Genomic DNA, 23,248 nt, shown 5'->3' with positions numbered 1-23,248 from the left:
TATATATATATATATATATATATATTATATAACAAAATTACAGTTGTGAAGAGCAACAAAAATGATTGTATGGTCGTGGATCACCACAACAAGAGGAACTGTATACTGTATTGAAGGGTCCCAGCATTAGAAGGTTGAGAACTATTGCTTTAGATGCTCAGGAAGTGACAGTTATCACAGGACCAGCAGTGTCACTGGCTGTTATTGACAGGTCAGGTTGTCCGAAAAGCTAGCAAATGCTTCCTCACCTAGTAACCCTAGTGAATCCTGAACAACCATTCTGGGGACCTGGGATGCCCCAAGGTGTGGGCCCACTGAGACAGTAACACTTTTGTGACACAAGATGGCACCAGAGCCCGTGTGGAAAGAAGCTGGAGGCTGGACCATCTAATTTGGGGTGGGGAAGGGAAAGAGGGACATCTGAAGGGACAGGGAAGTGCTTTGGAGGTGGCCTGATGTCACACCTTAGGGGTCTGGTCTTGGCCTTGACAGGGAGCGGGGCACTTTAATACTGTCTTGGTAAGTACTGGAAACTGGTGGACTCAGCAGCAATGGTTACTAGCTTCTTTTACTTGTCTTCTTACCTTTGAGCTAGGGTTTCACTATCATTGCTTGGTCTGGTCTATTCACTTTGTAGTCCAGGCAGGCCCGGTATCTGCTTTTCATTCTCTCTAAGAGTTCCTCAGAATTACTTGGTAGCCAAAGATGACCTTGAAATCCTGGTCCTCCTGCCTCCACTCCCAATGCTGTCGTTAAGGACATTAAAACTACCTCCTTGGTTCCAGTGCTGCTGAGGATGGAACCCAGGGCTGTGTGCATGCTAAGAACACTGAGTTATATATATCCTTTCCTTATGCCTTAGCCTCCCTAGTGATGGCGTTTTAAAGGCCCATGCCCTACATCTGACTTGTCTAGTAGGTTCTCCATACCATTCTTTACATTTTTGCTTGAAGTTTAACATAATTTAAAATAAAAAAAAAAACTGGGAAGTCACTAGGCTTTTCAAGTATGTGGTGCTGCCTGGGGCTGCTCTGGAAGCTATGGGGATGGGCCATAGCCAATTGAGGTGGCCCTCGATGGGTGGAGAGCTACTGTTTAGGCACGCAGCTCATGGGCAGGGGCACCCTGAAGTCCCAGTGTGGCAGACCTTTGGTATAATGGACCAACATTCACAGCTTTCCTCCCTGCTCCCCAAGATCTAGGATGGAACCTAGGGCTTTACATACGCCAGAAGAGTACTCCACCCCCAGGCTCTAGCCCACCCTCTTCCTCACAGCTAGGCATCATCATGCCTGGATCAAAATGCATTTCTTTCTTTTATTCCCGTAATACTGAGGGTTTAACCCAGGTCTTATACATGTCAAGCAAGCACTTTTCAAACTAGCCTATCAGTATACATATCTTTTTTTTTTTTTTTTTTTTTTTGGTTCTTTTTTTTTTTTCGGAGCTGGGGACTGAACCCAGGGCCTTGCGCTTCCTAGGTAAGCGCTCTACCACTGAGCTAAATCCCCAGCCCCCAGTATACATATCTTAATGAGCTCTTCCCCATCTTCACTGGCCTTTAGCATGAGGTACACACATAGTAGGTGACATGATAAACGAGCTAAAAGGCAGCCAGAAGATAAGCCATTATCACAGACTGCTACACCCAAGGTTCAGAGATCTTTATTTATAGACTTTTGGCCCCAAAGAGCCGTAAGTCTTCCTTGTCCTCTTAGCTACTTACTGGCTGAAACTGGTCTAAACTTCAGTGCCCTGCCTTACAGAGTCTGGATGAGGGATCAGTGACCACACCCCATCTCAGTGGGAAGGTTTGCAGAAAGGCATATGTGTGAATGAGGTGGTGCCTGGGTGGCAGAAGGTGGGCAGTACCTTTCTTCTCCATCCGCTTCATATCCATCAGCTTCTCCACATTGTTGGGGTCGTTGAGCCATAGCTGCATGCGGACAAAGGGCTCCCGTCCTTTCAGACTAAGCTTATGCCAGGGCTTTGGGCGGGCAAGGAGGTCGGAGACAGAACCCTGGGTGAGCCCCAGAATGGTCTCTCCAAATAAGCGCTGACCTGGAAAGCAGATGTGAGAGATGGTCACTGACAGAGAGAGAGAGAGAGAGCAGGCAGACAACAAGAACCTGAACTTAGACACATGGTTCAATGGCCAATAGAGTGTGGAGGACTGATCTACAGCGACATTGTGTATAAGTATTTTATTTAGTTTTTACAGGGCTTGAGATAGACCTTAGAGCTTTGTGCATGTGAGGTGAGAAGTCTATTACTGAGCTATGCCCCTGCCTTTTGCCGGTGGATTCTAGGCAGGTGCTCCACCCTGGAGCTGCAGCTTCAATACTGAAACATTTCTTATACTTGTCTTCTAACAACTTCATTAGCAAGGGAATTAGAACACGCTTGCATTCTATATGTATATGACAAATGACTATGTTTTCAGAAAAACCTCCATGTAGCAGGTATGGCGATACATACTTGTAATTCTAGTACTTGGGAGGTTGAGGCAGGAACATCATCAGTTTTAGGTTAACCTGGGCTACATAGGGACTTCCAGGTTAGCCTAAACTACTTATCAATAGCCACAGGAAAAAGAAAATTAAAAGTTTCCAGGAGCCAGGTGAGCTGAGGATGGACACTTGCAGCATCTGTTAGGCACAGTGAAATCCCACTGTTAGGCACACAGGCCCAGAGGGGTGGAGTGGCAGCTGCTAAACCCCTGCAACTTCTAAGGAGAGGCCAAGTAGGCACATGATTAGCAAGGTCAAAGGTCTTCTGAGAGGATAGGTACTTGACTCCTGGGTCACAGCAAGACGGAGGAGGAGTCGGAAGCTCCGATTTGAAAGGCGCACTGGTAGTACTGGTTTCTGCAGTCTGAGCTGCCTTTGCTGAATGTACATCAGAGAAGAAAAAACTTCCCTGGATTCTTCTCCATGTAGGGTGAGCAACTTGCCTTGGGCTGATCACGAGGCAGGTGGCTGTGGAGGGTGCAAGAGCATCCAAGTCTGCACTGTGTTACTGGCCTAAAAGAAGGGCTTGAAGGCTGGGAGAGATGGCCTTCATTAGAGCCCTTACCGTGCAAGCATGAAGACCTGAGTTAGAACCCTAGCATACTTATAAAGAGCTGGACACAGCAGTGTGTGCCTGCAATTCCTGGACTGGGGAGCAGCAGGCAGGACAATCCCTGCAACTTGATGGCCAGTCAGTCCAGCCCTCACAGTGTGTTCCAGGCTCACTGAAGGGCCCTGTACCAAACAAAGACTAAGGTAAAAAGAGTTTGGTAGAAGACAAACTGATTTCCATGACTTCTGATTTCCATGTGTATACACACACACATACACACATACATACACACATGCTACAAAAGGATTTGCTTCCTTGTGAAAGCCATTCCTCTGTGAGGGGAGAGGGCTGCAGTTCTTAAAGTTACACGTCAGAATCTATTAAGACCCATACGAACTGAGGGGGAAACTTGAGTAAGCGGAAGCTATTGGGTGGAAGTGGAGACTGGGACCAGAAAGGCCACTGTTTGGTCTAACAGCATCTGGAACATGGGATGTGGGGAGGAGCTAGAGACCATGGAGGCTGGCCTCTGCTACCTGTGGTAATGTCCTCAGCTATGAACCGAGAACACTACGGAACACCTAGAGAAAGTGATGTGGCACTATGTACTATAAGCATGGTTGACTGTGAAGCCAAACTTAGTTAAGATTTTTTCTTTAACAAAAACCAATCAACCAACCAAACAAAAAAAACCCCAAAAAAACAAAAACAAAAAACCCAACAAAAACCCAGCTTAAATTTACAAGATTGACAGTGGTAGAGCACCTGCCTGGAATCTCCCAGTGAGGGGCTGGAAATGTGACTCAGTGGTAGTGTTTGATGCCAGGATCCAAACTTATGCTGGGATTTGAATCTTGCCTGGGGGTCATCTCTGCTGCTTGGTGCAGATTGAAGCTGGTCAATCTGTGCCCACAACTACATCGAGAATCCTGTGGGAAGGCAGATTACTTTCCCTACAAACTTTAGGACCAGTTAGAGCTATCAAGGGGATTGCTTCTGATTGCTAAACCCAGGTAGGAGACGGGCTACAGGCTTTCCTGGAAGTTTTTCAGATTGGTCCTTTGAAGAGCTGGAAAGTTCTGCAGGCCAGCAGGGTGCTGCTCTTGCTGGATGTAACCCAGGCCAACGAACTCCCCAGTGAGGATGGAAACTGGCTAGTGATGCCAAGGAGGAGGCTCCAGTGCTGTCGTTTCCAAACTACCATCCTACAACTTGGCGGTGCGAAAGGAGGTTTTCTGCTATTACTCTCAGCATTTACACGGAGGATGCTTTCTATCTGGGAGTGCGTAGCAGGAGTGATCGGCCTGCTTCCTTGGACTCGTGACAAGTCTGTGAAGAAGGGGATGACTCAAGTGTAGGAATCCTTCCATATTTCAATAGCCGATGAACATATGGGCTTTGGGCTGTTCTCAAATCAGCAGTTACATTTTCATCTTTTTATGAATGAACGATTACAATTGTTCTCAGTGGATGGTCCTTTTTCCTGTGTTCTACTTTGGACAATCCATTGCACAAAGGGGATGTGAGGGACTCAAGACGACATTTGGGCCTGATTCCAGACTAGAAATCACTGGCAGATTTCACAGAAACTCAGTGGCAACTTTGTGTGTGTGTGTGTGTGTGTGTGTGTGTGTGTGTGTGTGTGTGCGCGCGTGCTCTCACTCTGTTTTTCTTTAAGTTCTTTTACTAGCCTGTACTTCAGCTAGGTTGGCTGGCGTGTTAGTGAACCCCAAGAATCCTATGGTCCCTGCTTCCCTCACAGGATTATAAATATGTCATCAACCTTGGCAGTTTTTATATGGGTTTTAGGGATCAAACTCAAGGCTACATGAGCTGACTGAACAGCAATGTTCCTCTTGTCCTGTTCTCTCCAGGGAAGGAGACACAGAGCTCCCACTGGAGGTGCTGCTCAGTTGGCCTGTTCTGTGGGGTCGTCTCAGTGTGCTCTTCTCATGGACATTGTAACTGGGACTTGTGGGGACAAATGATGTGCAGAGAAGCCACAGTTTTTCTTGCCATGCTTGCCAGGGGGGCATTAGTGATCCATACGGCCCCGAGGAAGCATGATGGCATAAAAGTGGCAAGATACTAATATTCTTAGGGTCACAGCAGCTCCTATCCAGCAGTGACAGAGCCTCATAAAGCCATTTCAGGCAGAGCCCAGGTTAGCTGCAGCATGTATAAGGTGTATGGCCTGGGGTTGACACCCTGAGAGGATGACCACCTCAATACTGCAGAGCAGAAGTCACAACAGCAATATTAGATGGCTTCAAGGTGCCAGGCAGGAGCCTTGGAGCTATTGAGTCATCAGCCTGTGAGAGGCAGGATCAAGCCAGCATCACTGAAGGGTTGGCTCACAGGGCACGTATGGCTTGCCCCACAGCATGTACAGTGAGGGACAGTGGGAGCAGACCTTGTTTGACATCCATAAAGTCACTCAGTCCTGCAAGATTGAGCTGCTGTGCTCTGGTACCCACCATGATGTTTGTGAATCAAACGTAAAACATGAGCTTCCTGTTTTTAATTTCTTTTGTGAACTTTGTGTAGGCAATGTAAAAAAAGTTGGATGCATGGACATTTTAGAGCCTTTGGCTAGCTCGGCCTATAGCCCCTCCCTTACCCTTTCAGGAAATAGCAGGAAACTGGCCATGGGGACTTACCGAGGTTGTTGTCCGTCAGCACCTCTTTGACCCTCTTGGTTATGCCATAGGTGTCCAGCTCAGGAGACATGGCTACTAATTCTTGGATGCTGAGGGCTGAGTGTCCAGAGAGAGGCAGCGGTGTTGTGGGTTGGGAGTCTGAGGTGGGTGGGTCACTGGGTTCTGGTGGTTTGCCTTCTTTACTGGTCTCAATGGTGGGACAGGGCTGTTGGACCAGCTCAGTGAGACTCTTCACAGATTCGCTGGAACTCATTGGGGACTCAGGGGCAGGGCTGCAGCTGGCAGAGGTCTTTGGAGTGCTTTCTAGAATTAAACACAGAAAGAATGGCTGCTGAAACAGTCATCGTTCACCATGTCCATCAACTTTGCTTCCTCAGGAAATGGTAATTAAATCCCACTCCAGAAGGGGACTATGTGGTAGTCCTTGGGACTCTGTGTTATTTCGTCATTTTTTCATTAAGTGTAACCTCTAATTTTTCTGCATTAAAGGAACAAAAATAACACCAACAAAGACAAAAAAAAACAAAAAACAAAAACCCCCCAAAAAAAAAAAACCCAAAAACCCTAAAGTTTCAAATAAAAGGTTTCTGAAGGCTTAATATCAAGGCATTTTGCTAAAAAAAAATATGTCATTATGACTGTTATGATTTGTTCTAATCAAACCCCATGATTCTGGTAATTCAGAGGGACTGGAGGTTGAGTCTAATATATGTGATTATTTCCTCTATATTTTCCAGAACAAAAAAAATATGGACAGGAGGTGGAGAGATAGCTCAGTAGGTGAAATGTTTGCCTCGCTAGCATGGGGATCTGAGTGCTATCCTTAGAACCCATGTGAAAAAGCCAGGCATTGTAGGGCACACTTATAATCCCAGCACTGGGGAGGAAGAGACAGGCTGACCCCTGGGGCTCACTGGCCAGTCAGCTTGGCATCCTTGGTGAGCACCAGGCTAGTGAGAGACTCTGTCTCAAAAAACAAGGTGGATGGTGCTTGAGGAATGAGAGGCAAAGGTGTCCTTTGGCTTCTACATGCATACACAAGAAGGGACAGGTCATTTTAGCTGAGGGTTGCCTGTAAGCCATGATGACCATATGGTCACAAAGACTCTTGAACCCAATGCCTCAGCTGTTGGTCTCTCTAGGAAGACTCAAGTCTTAGGATCGGATTGCTGTTTTGTGAGACTACCAGGTGCTGAGACGAGTGGACGAAGGCAACCAAGGGAAGGTGGCTGGCTGCTCAGCACCAACCCACAGTTGCTCCTGTTCGCTTTAGAGACTCAAGCTCCTTGCTAATCTAGACCACACTGTTGTGGAGACCATCAGGCATCACATGTTCCTTTAGGACAGCCTGTGCCTTGTCGGGGGTCACTGAAGGTGCCCAGTGGGAAGGCTGCATCTGTTCCCTGAGTGTGAGTGTTAAAATGGCCAGTGTGAGAGGAGGAAGAATCACTGAAGGGACCAGCCTCAGGCAGGCCAGTGAGGAGGTTTCTAGGCTGAGTGACTCTTGTGTTCCCACTCTGCATATGGACAATTCGACCCCACAGCTGGGGTCCTGCACTGCAAAACAAGGAGACAAGTGAGCTGAGCACCAGCATCTGTCTCTGCTTCCTGACTCTGGATGCCGTGTGAGCAGCTGCCTCACGCTCCTTTGGCCATAGCCTCCCTGCCATGATGGGCAGTGTCCTCTAGATCCATGCACCAGAATAAACTTTCCTTCCTTAAGCTGCTTCTGTCATACAGCTTGTCACAGTAACAACAAAACTAGTACAGTGACAATCCCCCCACTCACTTTAGTATCACCCGGAAAGCTTGGCACACAGCCTTGAGCCTGGTATGCGGGTACTAGAATAAAGACTGGTCACGCTCTAATTTCCAAAGACACAGCGAGAGAGCACCGAGAAGGAAGTGTGAAGGACTCCTCTCCACAGACCCAGTCTGTCTTTGGTTTAATTCCGTGTTTGGCACACCCTCTTCCCTCTCTTCCACTGAGGCTGATACACCAGAGGGGCACTTGTGAGGGCCAGGCAAGGTGTGGTTACAGCGTGCCTGAGTGATGGTAATTGCATTGAAATGCTCTTATTTATAGCTATTTTATAGCTCTAGTGGTTAATGGATGACCGACGGGTGATGTTGGCTAGAGTCCAAAGGCAGGACCTTCTGTGTCTCTTCTGTGTTTGCTGCTCCCTCAAGCAGTAACAAGTCCCTCGGGAACACTGTCAGGACAGTTGCAGGTAGCCCATTGTCTTGGCTGTGGGTGTGGTGTAATGGCAGAGCGCCTGCTGAGCATGTTTAGGGCCTCGGATTATATTTATTGCTATGAAAAACCAAACCAATAAATAACCAGACAATGAAAAAGAAAACACTATTATTTGAATAAAACATAGCAACAAGGAAGACTTTACTTCCAGTTTATGGCATACACATATGAATATTTAGTGTGTATGACACATGTGGGCGTGTGTTTGTTGTGTATGTGCAGGTGTACACAACCGTACAGAGGCCGGAGGAGGATGCCAGGGGTCATCCTTCATCTTACTCTTTTGAGACAGGGTCCCTCGCTGTGCCTGGAGCTGCACTGCAGGCCTGGAGGTCCCAGTGATCCTTCTGTATTTGCCTCCCTGAGGATGGGGCTCACAGTAGGCATGTCGTAACATCTGGCTTTTTATGTGGGTGCTGGGGGTTTAAACTCAGGTCCTCACACTTAGGCAGCCAATGCTTTTACCACTCAGCTACCTCCCCAATATTTTCTAGATAGTTAGGCTAATAACCTCTCCTGTATCCAGGGAGTGGGACATATATTAAAAATACAAGTATTTTTTATGAGCGTCTAGAAAAGAATAAAACCTGAAACGGAACCACAATTGAATCCATTAAGCCTGTGTAATGTTCTCAAATTGGTAAAAAGTCCCACTATCTCATAAAGCTCGGCCTGGAAAAATCAGGTTAAGAAAACAACTGAACTGCTTTGTGAGACATGTAAAAGAGATGGGTATAGGGGCAGAAATGGCCTGTATCCATCTTTAAGGCAGTATGAATCCTGTAAATCAGATTTCTTCTCTCCACTCACCCCTGGGTCACCAGACAACAGGGCCAAAAGCGAGCAAATGTTGTTTGTGTGTCGGAAGCAGCAAAAGGATTGTACTGTAAATTCACCCTGACTCACCCATGCGAGGGGCCCATTTGGCAGATCATCCATCTTGTTCACTGACTGCTGTCAAGAATAGCATGCTTCCCAAGCATGTTAAACAGATTTCTCCTAGGTTTGTGTCCTTTAACCCACAACAAGGTCAAAATCATGGCTGCCCTCCAAACAGACAGCACAGGGCTGCCTATCTGGGAATAAGATCTTACCAAGTCCTTCTCCCAGTTGTGCACTCAACAGCCTCCTGCATGCATGCTGGCCAGGCAAGGCAAGCAAACCTAATGTATATACACCCAGCATGCATAAGTACTGTCCCTTTGCCTTCCCTACTACAGACTCCTGCAGAAGTGACACACTGTTCTAAGTTGCTGACGCTGGCTCGTGTCTGAGTGTATTGGGAGGAGCTCTTCACAGACACAAGCACGCACCACCGTGCTGCAGTTCAGGTCACAGAATGCTGAGCAGGCCCCATTTTTATTTGTTGCTGTTGTTAAAAAAGAATCTTATGTAGTTCAGACTGGTCTTGAACTCACTACCTAGTGGGATTATAGGTTTGCCCGAGCACCAGCTGTATGTAGTACTGGGGACCGCACTGAGGGCTGCTTTGGCTACATAGTGGTGTTGTGTCCTTGTGAGGCTGGGGCAAGGGGGCTGGGAGGTGGGATGGAGATGCAGGTTCAAAAGCAACTTAGGAGAGAACACAGAGGGTTCAAAGAGGTGTGGTAGGAGGATCTGGATGACAGCTGGTCCCTTGCATGGCAGGATGTATGGGGAACTATTCAGAGGGGGCATGCTGTTATAGGGGTGCTGTGGTTATAGGGTGTGCCTCCCTGAGGTCAAGTGTAGTAGTGACAACCTACAGTCCAGCACTTGGAAGGCTGACACAGGAAGCTTTTGAATTTTAGGCCTTCAGTGGTTATATAGTGTGGGAGACAGTTCAGGTGGAATAGTGTCTGCCATGAACGTATGAAGAGCTCTCTGCGAACCCAGGAGACGGCACAGCAGGTGAAGACACTTGCCATCAAGCCTGGTGGCCTGTGTCTGGTCCTGGGACCCACATGGTGGAAGGAGAGAGCTGATACCTAAGGAGTATTCTGATTTCCACATGTACAATATGACATACATGCACCAACACACACCAGATGCAAGAAAAGAAATATAGTAAAATAAATTAGGAAAGCAACCTCACATAAACAAACAAACCTAAAGGCTAAGTATAGTGGGAGGTACTTGTAAGACTAGTTCTGGAGGGTGGGTGAGTGTGGGGGACAGCAGATCCCTAGGGCTCCTAAGCCAGCCTGGAATTGGCAAGCTCCAGGTTCAGTGAGAGACCTTGTTTTAAAAAAATAGGGTGGAGAGTGACAGAGAAAGACACGCCATCAACCTCTGGACTCCACACATATTATGTGCTTGTGAACCCCATATGAAGATGTACCATAAAAAACAAGAAGCAAACACTTCCCCCCTCCAAAACAAACCAACAACAAAACCAACAAAAACCAAGCCAAAAGGAAACCCTACTTTGCCACCACTTGTCACAGTAGCCACCCTGGAAGTGACACTTGAGTGTCTGCTAGAGGCCTTTCTGGGCAGTGATTCTACAGTACACGTGTGTCAGCAGCAGGGATCTCAAACATAATGTTGAGTCACTAGAAGTCAATCCATGGCAAGGATGGAGAAAAGGGCTCAAAGCATGCGCGCGCGCGCGCACACACACACACACACACACACACACACACACACATATTGATTACTTTTTTAAAAACCATATATGCATGAAGCTATGTGCTGGGGACCTTGGCCAGTGTCTTGCTCCAATCTCCTAGTAACCCTGCTTGGACACATGCCCACACCCCAGGCTGGGAAACCAGCTGGCTCCATCTGGTCAGATATCCTTGGATGGAGCAAGGATGGGAGCCAGAGAAGGAGGAAGACTGTGCTTCTATCTATCTATAATGTTGTCTACCACTGACCTGACAACCTCTTTGCCCTATCTGTCCATTACCCGTCCAACTCCCCAAATAGCCATCCATCATCCATGCACCCATCTAGCCATATCTTTTGCTTTTTTAAAGACAAAGTCTTGCTACGTAGCCCTGGCTGGCCTAGAACTCATGAAGTAGAGCAGTTTGACCTCAAATTCCTAAGATGACCCTTTCATTTCTGCTTCCAGAGTACTGACATTAAAGCTGTGCACCACCTTGCCTGATTCTATCCATCCGTATTAAACAATTTGGGTTTTTAGTTTCTTTTAAAATGTCCCCTTTCTCTGTATCTGTTTGGGTGAACATACCTGTTTCCCTCCCCCCCCAGATTTGTTTGGGTGAACATACTATGGTACATGTGTGAAGGTCTGGGGACAACTTTAGAGTTGGATTTCTCCTACCATATGGGCCCTACAGATCAAACTCAGCTTTTCAGACTTGGTAGCAGGTGTTATTATCTGCTGAGCCATCTTGATGGCTCCTTCACCCACATTTTAAAGCAACTACTTTGTGTCATGCATTCTGCTAGGCATTGGAGAGAAATTAGACAGACCTCCCCAAACATCCCTGCTTTCAATAGTCTAAGCAGCCCTAGGCCTATGATAATTAATAAGGATAATTTGCATATTTTAAAACCCCAGTGGGTGTTGGGGGCATAGCTCAGTGGTAAACACTGGCCTAGCATGCTGCAGGCCTAGGTCTGCACAGAGGCCTTGGGCTTTGGGATCTGACAGCAATGGGAGGCAGGGTGTGACACTCAGAAGTGATCTGTGAAGATTTACTTTTTCTGTATTTGGACCCTGAATCTTGCAAGAGGAGTCTGGCTGTAAAGAACAAAGGGCAGGGACAGTGGCTCCATGCAAGCAGAGATACACAAGGTGTTTGGGAGCCATAAAAGGATTATGAAAGATATTATATTCCCCAAACAGCAGGCTAAACAACAGCTGCTTTAAGCTTTCAATAGAAGCCAATGGAAAACACACATCCGCCCCAATTTTCCAAGACAAATCGCTCTGCAGTTTATCCGATCCGCTGCTGCAATTTCCACGCCCAGCCCTTCTCTATCTCGGTAATAACCCAAATTCCATTTAGTGTTCATTTGAGCAGTCAGGATGAAGTCATTTTTGATTATCTCCCCACTGTGTAAAAAACAGCTTGAAGGTAGGAAGTCAGCAAGCATTTCCTCCAAAAAGTAATTATTGCAAGTGACATTTTTACTGCTGGCATGCCATACGGCGAACTGTGCGTTCAGAAGGACAAGTTGCTGAAACAAAATGACAGGGTACTCTGTGACATTCTGACAAGAACCCAAACATTATTTAACTGGCGGCTGGTCTGATGCACCGCTTTTCATTATGTCCAGAGTTTAGACTTTGAGCCTGTGCCAGGCTAGGCAACTCCAAGTGACTCTCATGACAGCTAAGGAAGATAAGGTGGAGAATGCAGGGAGCAGGTTGCAGAAGAGGGAGGTATGGTCTGGGTAGAGATAGGGTGCTCAGAGAACGGGCGACTAAACCAGAGCGGGGCATGAATCTCAGTAGCTGTGGACAGCAGTCAGCAGGTTCTAGGGAGTTCAGTGTGGACATCCTAAGTGTAGCAAGCACCCTGGCAGCCCTGAAGAGCTCTGAGGACCTTTCCAGCCCATCACCATCAACAGCTTTGGAGCTCACAAGAGAGTGATCACCAGCCTGGAGTGCTTCCCAACCTGGTTCAGATGAGCAAACTGTGCTATGTACAACCAAGGAAACGTGGGTGCTCCATGCATCCTGAGAGCACCCAGTTTCTTAAACAGACTAGGGCTTTATACTGAATGTGAGAAGTGCATTCTCCTGAGCCCCTGATGTTGACAGGGCAAGGCATGGACCATGTGGCAGTGTGAGTCCTGACACTGATAGATCTTTGCTTGGTGGCCTTGCTTCTGTGCCTAGGCTTTGTCTAAAGCAGCAGATTCTCATAGATCTCCGGGACTTTCCCAAAATTCCTACAGTCGTGTGTCTGTCTGTCTCTAAGGTACCTTCTTTAATCGGTAGGATTGGAAGCAGAGGCAGGAGGCCCAGCCAAAAATGCAAGGGGTCTTCTTTTCAACACGAGTGTTGTTTTGACCAAGACACAGCCTACTCTGATCCACGTCCCAGATTGCCATGCCTATCCTTCTCCGTGTGCTTTGGGATGGTTCTTCACAAACAAACAAACACACACACAAACAAACAACAACAAAAACCAAAAGGAAAGAAAGAAAGAAAATAACCAGTTGTGTCATAAGTGACCTACAGACTTCTACTCATAAAAAAGGCTTTGACTTCTATTGCTGGCCAAGCACTAGGTAGTCAACCTCTCCTCTGGGATGAGGCAGTAGGTCTCAAGCTGGTCCTTCCCCGTCTCCCTGCACATTTGTTAACGACTGACCTTAAGTCTCAGGAAATCTATCAGGAGTCCATTCTTTTCAAGTAGCAGAAAGGAATGGGGCGTAACTCAGCTGGTAGAATGTTTGCCTAGCATATGCCAAGCTCAGGGTTTCGTTCCAGCACTGCAATAAACAGGTATGGTAGTGCACACCTGTAATCCCAGCACTCAGGTCAGGCAGGAGGTGGAGGCAGGAGGTGGAGGCAGGAGGATCAGGAGTACATTGTTTGGAATATATGAGACGCTGTGCTAGACCTTCAAGTCTGTAGACTTGGACTTCAGCAGTGCTTATGACGTAATGCTTCCCAAGCTCTGCCTTTTTTTTTCTCTCCCATTTTTGGTTTTTCAAGACTGTAGCCCTGGCTGTCCTGGCTCACTTTACAGACCAGGCTGGCTTTGAACTCAGAGATCTGTCTGCCTCTGCCTCCTGAGTGCTGGGATTAAGGCGTGTGCAACCACTGCCTGGCTGCCAACCTCTGCTTCTGATATGCTTATCTGTGAGGGACACAGAGGCTGAACATGTATGTTACAGAGATGGCAGAGCACATTTGAGGCCCTGGGTTCCAGCCCCGGGACTACAGAAAACAGGCATGGTGGTGCACGTGAATGATCCCATAGATATATAATTAAACTAGATATAAAATAAAGGAGAGCATACCAAAGATCTGCTGTACAGTAGATGCTGCTGTGTCTATCCCTGTGGAATGACAGGACTTAAGAAAATAGGAGTTCCTAAATTTGCATAAGGAACTCTTAAGGAGACTAATATTCCTATGAGCAAATCAAGGTTGTTGAATAAAACCGAGTTATGTAACTTGAGTTGCTTATGTCTCTTTGTCCACTCCTGAGCCATTTGACTTTCACTGTGTAAGACGACCCTCCGAGTGCTACTGGGCAAGGGTTGCACGCTGGGCTGTGCATAAGAAAGCACCATGTAAATCACAGACCTTGAGGCCAAGTGCATAGAGAAACATTACTCAGTAGGTTCCACTATCAAAGACTCTGGGATGAAGATGGGGCATCTGGAAAAGCACCTGTCACCTTAAAGCTGAGGCTATTAGGACAGGGACAGTCGAGGAGAGCATACAAAAATGGGGCACTTGAGATATAGCCATGAACAAGTGGCACTCTGTTCCTCCCGAGATGCTTTTCACCCACCTTTTTTTACACCAAGTTGCTTAAAAGGAAATGGGTCTTAGGAGTTCTGTGTGGAACAGGCCTCAGACTCACATCTCTTGCCTTGGTTCTGAGTGCTGGGATTATCGACCTGTACCACACCTAGCATCTTTTTATTTCCTTATTTATTTATTTAACCTTCCCAGTGCTGGGATCATAGGTGTGCACCGCCATGCCTGTATTCTGTGGTCCTGGGGATGGAACCCAGAGCCTCAAATGTGCTTCGCCTATTGCGCTGCACCCACAGCCCCTGTGTGTCAGAAAAAAGCCTATGGCCAGCATTGCTTGGGAGCATTATGTCATAATCACCGCTGATCACCAAGTCTAGAAGGAAGCCACGGGTGACATCGTTTGCTGTGCTTCACCTTGCTATAGACCATATCCATCTAGAAATAAGGCTTACAAATTACCCGATAACCCTTTTACCGAGCCAGCTGTGTGTATGAACACTTATCAGTGAATCTCTGTGTTAAGAGAAAGTGCATGCCACACAAACAGTCTAAATATACATTACTGCAGGGAAAAAACAAACTCTCTAGTTAAATTGTTTTGATGTAATCAAAGATTAATTACACAAGTGCGCGCGTGCGCATGGGCCAGAGAATAATTTCTGGAGTCATTCTTTAGGCACCATTCACCTTTTTGTGGTATTGGGAATTACACCTAGGACCTTTTATGCACTAGGCAAGTGCTTTACCTCTGAGCTACATTCTCAGTCCCACCTTGATTTTCGAGACAGGATCTCTCACTGGTATGGAAGCAGCAAGGAGGCTGGGCTGGGCTGGGCTGGGCTGGGGTGTCTGCCTGTCTCAGCCTCTCCAGTGATGGGATACAACTACCACTTGCCTGCCCCTCCCTTGCCAAAACTGTGGGTTCTGTAAATCAAACTTTTCCAGGAAGACCAGGCCAAAGGTGGTCTTTTTGGAAAAGGGTTATAGTCCAGGCTGGCCTTGAACTTTTGACTGCCTGGCTTTAGCCTCCTAAAGCTAGGATATGGGTATGTATCACTATTCCCCATCTTTAAAAAAGTGGCCATAAATATTCCTCCCTTCCCAGGCCTTCTGGGACTGCAACTAAAACTCCTTCCCCATGGCACACGGTGGGCAATGAGCTGTGTGTCCACCTGTGCAGGAAGAAGCACCTGCCCAAGCAGCCTGTCCCCACTCAGTAAGAAAGCCACTCAGGCAGTGTGCAGAGGATGGGGCTGGGCTGAGCTAGGAGACTGTTCCATGGTCAAGCGAAGCCAGTGGCACACATGGGTGTGACTTGCTACTTCCTGTCTTTTAATGACCATTCAGGTGGGTGAACTACTTTGGCTCTATGAGGAACCAGGTGACGTTTCCCTTATAGACATCTTTGTTTGAAAAGCTATTAAGGTACATAATTTTACACATCCTCCTAATCTTGCCATACTGCTTTCCTTAATTTGTGATGAGATTGTTGGGAAAGAGTACTTAATGTAGGACAGTCAGTAAAAGTAATTTATCATTTCCCCGCTTCAGTGCGCCTGTTATCAGCGGGCTCATTTTCTGCATTCATCATGCAATCAGCCTATTATTTGCATATTAATCAGGCAGTGGACCATGAAGGAACTGCATCCCTGCCAAATGCTGCACTATCTCAGGAGAAACACTCAGTAATTATCATACATCAGTGTTATGATGTGGTAATTGATTATAACATCTTCCTGCAACCCCTGGGGAGTCCCTCTACTAACCCAGCTCCGGGCATGCTGGGTGGACCTTTTTCTTTTCTTGCAAAACCCTGAATGGCTGTTGCTGTTCGTCTCTAGTGTTATTTCTAGGGAATAATCGATGATGGTTGTTATTTTAAAATTTATTACTTTTATTTACTTTGTGTGTGTATGTGTGTGCCCATTTCCAAGTGCACATGTGGAGGTCAGAGGTCACTTGCAGGAGTCACTTCTCTCCTTCCAGTATGTGGGTCACAGGGATCGAACTCAGGTCTCCAGGCTTGGTGGCAAACCCCTTTACCCACTGAGGCAGCTTACTATTTTTTTCCCCGAGTTTATGAAATGTTGTCGCTCATGTGAGATCACACGGATCTTCCCTCAGGAATGAGCAAGTTAAGCTAGGGCTCTAGTTTAGTATTTGGACTGACTGCAAATCCTCAGGACATCCTATCAGTAATCTGAGCAGTGCATGGGAAACAGAGGCAGGAGGGCCAGCAGGTGAAGACCATCCTCAGCTAAGCAGAGTTGGAGGCCAGCTTGGGACATGTGAGACTCTGTCTCTAAACAAATGAACAAACAAACAAACACAGTGAGATGGCCTGACTAAGGGACACCCTGGGAACCTCAGAGTCTTTGCTGCCCAGTCTTCTAGATTTCAAGTCGGTTACCCTGAACACCACAGGAGCTTCTTATTCAATAAAATGTGCTACCGTTCCCGTCTCTCCTAATGGTGAAGCTGGAATGAAGGCGGTCTGCCTGCTTTGTTTAGGTGCCGAGTGACAGGCTAATTTTGGTCCTTATGTAAAGGATGAACCCCACATCTGCCAGTTCAGACATGGGCTATATTTAGGATCCCCGTTCCTCAGGGACGAACAAACAATCCAAGAGATGAAGCCAGTGATGGATACCTCTGGGTCGCCTCCTGACCTGACCTGTTCTGGAGAGGGCCAGTGGGCATTTCCCTCCTCACGCATGAGGGAGTCTGAGCATCCTCTGTGGGCTCGTCACATGGGGTTGGGGTCTGACTTGGATGAAGACACAGAGCCTAAGAACAGGGCTGTTCTCAGCAAGAGGATTTGGACTGGATGGGGTTTCAGAGAAGTATAACCCTTTACCACCTAGCCTCGGCACATCTAAACACTGCAGACTTTCTAAGCTTGAGCCCCATGTTGTCTGTCATTGACACCATAGTCCCCTCTCCTTTCTAGTCTTGGGCACAATCACACATAGGAGGCCTTCTCTGTCATTTATGTTTTTCTATCAGTTGCTTCCTTTGCTATGGGTCTCATTTTTATGTTAACTTTGTGTAATTTGATCCAAATTTTGGTGTGCATGTGTGTGCGCGTGCGTACATAGGTACATATGGAAGGTAGAAATTAACCTCTGATGTTATTTCTTTGGAGCCACCTATCTTGTTTGTTGAGACAGAGTCTCTCATTAATCTAGAGTCTATCAAGTAGGCTTACTGGCCCGGTGACCATTAGGTCTTCATGCTTATAAGATAAGCATTTTACTGACTGGATGTTTTGAAGCTTCCCTTGATTCCCTATGCAGTTACAGTGGTCAACCTTTCCTTTGTCCAGGATACTAGATCCTCTGGCCCATGGAGCTGGCTCCTATAGGCACCTACCTCAGTAGCAGCAAGGCCACTGGACTCAGGATCTTGTAAAGTTCTGCCACTTGGAGGGTGGTGAGTAAATTCCTTTTCTCCTAATCTGAAATCTTCTTAAGCAGAAATCCCACAAGGGGAGGTTCTGCTTACTAAGGACATCAGAATAGTATGTGACCTCCCGAAGACACAATGTGTGAGCCTCGTTTTAGTCCCACTTTCCTTCTTAAACAACCTGAGAGTTTTCTGCATTCAGGTTCTTATTTTATCCCTAGATTGGAACATTAGAGACCCAAGTCCTCACATGCTCTCATGACCTACTTCTCGCTCTTGTACCAAAGGCCCAGTATACTGGAAATTCTGTTTTCCAAAGTAGGTGTGCAAAAGAGGGAGGAGAGAGAGGTGGCTGAGGCCGTGCCTGGGTCCAATGGGAATCTGTAAAAGCGAGGCCAGGTAGTGCCAATCGTGAGAAGCAAAAGTGCCTGGCTGGCTGGGTCACTGTTTCCCTTTGATGGAAAGACTGTTTCTAGACTCCTTTCCCAACACTGAATGCTGACCTCTGACTATTCTTTTGAAGCTCAAGAGGCTGCAATGGTGACCAAAGAAAAGCATTCGTTCATTTATTTACTTGTGCTGGGGTGGAATCTATGGACTCTGGTATGCTTCTGCTGAGCTGCACTCCTCACCTAGAAAGCCAACATCTAAACGTTACTTGTTTCTGTGTCCCAGAAGCATTATATCTAACTAAAACCGTTTCCTCACAGTCTAGGAGGTAGGTCTGAAGGAGGACAGGAAGGCTGAGTTGTTGCCCATACCCACAGTAAGGGGCAGAGGCAGGATGAGTGGTTGCTCTCCATTAGCTCAAGGGAAGCCACTGTTTAGAAACCAATCTGATTCTCTTTTAAGAGCTCTGGGCATGACTCAGTGGTAGAGCACCAGGCTAGAATCCCCCAGTGAGGGGCAGAGGTATGACAGCCCCTAATGCAACACATTAAAAAAGGAAGCAATGAGGAAGTTAGTCATATGCGCTGCTTGAACGTTAAAGGGGCAGCATCAACAGTGTCCCGTAGGAAGAGAACAGCATGCTTTTGTCGTCTTCCTTCCCCCTGTGGGCTAAGAAGGCTTCTGAACTAGCTGTTTCTCATGTATTCAGGTATGTTCCCTGTCTGAAGCATTTTGTTGCCAGGTCTTTTCATGGCCCAGTTGCAGCTCCAGGGACGTTCTGGCAAACCTTGGCCCACACATGCCACACAACAGCTCAAACTCAGAAATTCCCTCTTTGACCTCAGAGTGGAGAATTCCTATAATATGTTACATTTACTAAATAAAAATGACCCAAGGCAGACTGCCAACCAGAAGGAGAGACCTGAATGGGCCACCAAGTTGAAGGTCCATAGGTGACAATCCAGGCTGTGAGCCAGTGGCCATGTGTGGAATCTTTTCAGTTCACTCATGGATTCCCAGGTCTTTTTCTTTGTGTGTCAGTATGTTACATGTATACCCATGTCTATGGGGTTGCACATTTATTTGCAGAGCCAGAGAACAACCATGGGTATTGCTTCTTGCCTTTTTTGTTTGTTTGTTTGTTTGTTTTAAACAGAATCTTTTATTGACTTAGAAATCAGGGACCCTGTTGTCTCTGCCTCCCCAGCACTGGGATTTACAAGCATATACCACCACACCTGGCTTTTTACATGGATTCTGGGGTTTGTACTAGGGTCCTCATGTTTGTATGGAATGCTCTTTACTGACTCCAAGGCCCCCGAGTTTTCCTTTTCCCTGTGATCTGCTAAATGAGGCTATGTGTAATGTATTATGTTGATTATACACAAACCTCGATTACATGAATGCAGCCAGATTCCTTCTGTCTGGACAGAACTAGTTGCTCTCATGACATTCTTGGAGCAAAGAGAAGGGAAAATGTAACTTGAGTCTAGCGAACCCACAAGGTCCTGCCCATGAAATTAGTCCCATGAAATTTTCTGAGGCTGCCACCAACCCTGTCACCTCTTCTGTGTCAGTCAGATGCCAAGAACTGACTGCTTAGTCAAGAACAGACTGTATCAGAATCCTACTGTTGGGTCTGAGACGAGAAACTCCTGCGACAGGGTTTCCCAGCAGCTCAAACAAGTGCTACGATGCACGCCATAAAGGCATATGGGTGACCATGCTGTGAGAAACAGCCATGGGCCTCACCTGCATAGCTGTGTGTCACAGTAGGGTGGGGTGAGCAGGATACCCAGGCTAGAGCCAGCCTGAAGCAGCTGTCCCCTCCAAGGGACAGCTGACACTCTGCTGATGGACAGTGGCGCCATGGAGCTGCATGATTCTTCATGGGTGGGCAGGATCTGGAAGCCACTCTTCCTGACCACCCGGTTCCCTGGGAAAAAGCTGAGTGCTCTGTGCTTAATCTATGGAAAATGGGCTGTCATTTCACTGGTACACTGACAAGATCTGCCAGAAGCCAGCATGGAAGGACAGGCAGAACACCTTGTTAGTTTCAGTCATGAAAGGCTCCTGTAGTAACAAGTTCCCAAGCTGAGGGCACAGGCAGCTCTTGTAGGAGCCCTCCAGGATGCCATAATTTCCGTGATGAATGTCATCATGAGAGGGTCCCTTCCGTCCCTTCAGAGCTACCTCTCATCTCTCTCCTCTAGTGGCTGAAAGATGAACCAGCCCAAGCAGCTGTGTAGAAGTTAGTTTTAAGAAGTAAAAGGAGGTATTACATAAGGTTAGCAGAGCCTATCCAGTGTGTGTGCTTCCTTAACTCTGAGAATCCACATTAAAAAAAAGAGCTTGGTGCCATGGTGCATGTTGTAACCCTAGCACTGGAAGGTGGGACTCTCTGGCCAGCTACACTAGCCCAGATGGTGAGCCCTAGAGTTGGCTGAAACACCCTGTCTGAAAAACAAGGTTGACAACTCCAGAAGAATGACATCCAAGGTTGATCTTAGTGAAAGTGTGCGCTCATGTCACATACACGCACATGCACACATGCGGCACCATGGAGTGACACTGATTCAAATGACATTAAATGACATTAACTAACTTTTATGTTGACTCAAGGTTCAGATTATCAGATGACATAAAGAGCCACAGCTACTAAGACAGTTGGAACCTGAGCCTCCCCTCAGAGGGATTGGTGTCTACATCACCAAGGACCAGAGTAGATGAGAGCTTCCCATTTCGATCCTCCTGTCTCTAATTCCTGAGAGCTTTATGTGGTGCTGGGGATGGACCCAGGGCTACATGCATGCCAGGCAGGAATTTTACCAGCCAAGCTGCACCCCCAGCTCCTGGGTGGGAATTCTTTGGCAAGGAGAAGAGTCCCTAGTCAGCACCTTGCTGTTTGCCAAGCACAGAGTCCCCTGTTTAGGCCCCTAAGCTCTGCAATGACCAAGGAAACCTTACTGAAGGTACAACTGGCCAAATAGAGAGGAGGCGGGTCCTTTCAAATTTCTATATCCTAGGGAGGAAAGTGTGCCCCACCACTGTCCACAACTGACCAGACTGTGCTGCATACCTCTAGGTACAGGTGTCAGGGATCCATGAGGGCAGAGTGTATTTCTCAGTTCCATAGTAGCTATGGCAAAGAGGTAATCGGAATTTTAAGGGACTCTTTGAATCAGAGTTCTTTTGGAGAAAACAATGAAGAAAGCTTTCAGAGATTCTAGAATTTTCTAGAGTCACTCATCACATGGATTTACAAATACTACCATTACAAATAGTTTCAGTTTTGGGATAAGGCTGTACCTCGGTTGATAGAGTATTTGCATAGCATGTTGAAAGCCCTAGGTTCAATCTCTAGCACCACATAAACTGGGTATGGTGGTGCACACCTGTCATCCTAGGACTCCGGAGGTGGGAGCAGAAGGAGCAGAAATTCAGGTCATCTTTGACTACCTAATGAGTTTGAGGCTAGCTGGGGTTATATGGACTCTGTCTTGGAGGGGGAAAGGAGGAGGTTGATAAGATGGCTCAGTTGGTAAGATGCTTGCTATTAAACTTAAGTTCAATCCCTAGGACCCATGGTGTGGAAAGAAACAATTTCCACAAGTTGTCCTTTGCTTTTGACACACATGCCAAACACATGCCCCCCCCCCCCCCCCCCCCCCCCCGCACAGTGTTAAAACAAAATAAACGCTTTGAGCTACATGGAACAAGTTTTGGGCAGGATTCTAAGAGCCACCCTGCTGAGGGACCTTAGTGTTCTACTCAGGAGTGAAGGGCTTTCATCAGGCAAGCATCGGCTCCACCACGACAGGTGTAGTTCAGCCTGGGATGGACGTTAGTGCAGGGAGAGCTGACTTCTCAATGGAATAGGAGGCCAGGACAGTTTACCACAGAAACAGAAGTGCACACAACCAACTTAGCCATGTTCCTTCTTGAATCCTGAGTGTGAGCTAGAGAACGAGAGTGCTGATAATTTCCTTAGTAAGTTTGTTCAGTATGGACCAAACTAAACCAGAATACCTAAAAACCATGAAACCCTCAGGGGACAGCTTTGAGACCACTGTTGTACCCCAACTCTGTGTTTGCACGACCAAGTGCCGTGTGTGTTTGTGCCTGTGTGTGTGGGGGGGTGGGGTGGGAAGTGGGGGAGGAAAAGGGAGAGAGTGCTTTTGGGATCTTGCAGCAGCAGCTACTGCTAAAGCTGCCCAGCTGTTCCCCTCCAAGCACATGTGTCCCCTCCCCAGCCTTCTGGCAAGCTGACAGGCTTTGCACTCATTCCTCACTTAGCTTTGTTTGTGTTTTCAATGAATCAATGGAATACGGAGACTAATCAACATGTTTAGAAAAGTAGAGAAAAGAAAAAGGAACAGCTCAGGCTGCCGGCTGTTCCTGGGAGCCCGGGAGAGAAAGCTGGGCTGACTGAGCTCAGTGTAGGAAGCAAGGCAGTGCTGAGAGCCTGGGAGCCTGGAAGCCTCGGAGCAATAGCTGTGGTCAGGGCAGCCATGCATCTGGGCACTGTGACCAGGGACCTCAGGGCATAGATAAAAGGTCTGCCAGATACCTCTGAGAGATTTCCAGTCTTGGGAGCAGTAGGAAGTGGCCCAAGCTTCATGGTCTGCACCTACACTCCTCATGAACCCTCACTAAGTGCCCACCGAATCCCACCCTAGCTGTCCCTGGTGCTGCAGTCTCCCCAGTTCCCTTAGTCAAAGGTTGCCCAGGTCTTCCAGATGAAAGTGATATATGTCCCTTACCATAACTCCCGGGACAGTGATGTTGGTGCTTTGTCTCTGCTGCTAGAATGGGATCCCTGATCCTGACATCTGCCCCCAAACATAGAGCTTCATACTTACAAAACAATGAAGGGATCCAGTAAAGGCATAAATTTTATCAGTATCGCTCCTAGTTGCCAACCTTTGGACTACCATCAGAAAGCAAGTCCATAGTTTGCAAGCAGGACACCATTCTCTCTTTTTACTGCCATGCCAACTCTATGTGTAATGGCTACAACCAAGGGATAGCCTCAATGCAATACAAAAGTTGGTATAACCACGCCATAGGAAT

General features: G+C 47.2%; 1 protein-coding gene across 30 annotated transcripts in view; it reads right to left on the bottom strand.

Moving 5' to 3' along the window:
* Positions 1 to 23,248, bottom strand: part of Cux1 (cut-like homeobox 1) — a 318,820-nt gene that overhangs the window by 34,248 nt on the left and 261,324 nt on the right. For 22 of the 30 annotated variants that reach the window (NM_053860.1, XM_087577560.1, XM_087577566.1 and 19 more), the window contains 2 exon segments: positions 1,873 to 2,061; positions 5,724 to 6,026. In NM_053860.1, the coding sequence (NP_446312.1) occupies positions 1,873 to 2,061; positions 5,724 to 6,026 (492 nt within the window). 30 annotated transcript variants of the gene reach the window in all.

The sequence above is a fragment of the Rattus norvegicus genome, chromosome 12 (assembly GCF_021556685.1).
Source record: "Rattus norvegicus strain SHRSP/BbbUtx chromosome 12, alternate assembly SHRSP_T2T, whole genome shotgun sequence".
Lineage (NCBI taxonomy): Eukaryota > Metazoa > Chordata > Mammalia > Rodentia > Muridae > Rattus > Rattus norvegicus.
This window is presented reverse-complemented; position numbering and strand designations above follow the sequence as displayed.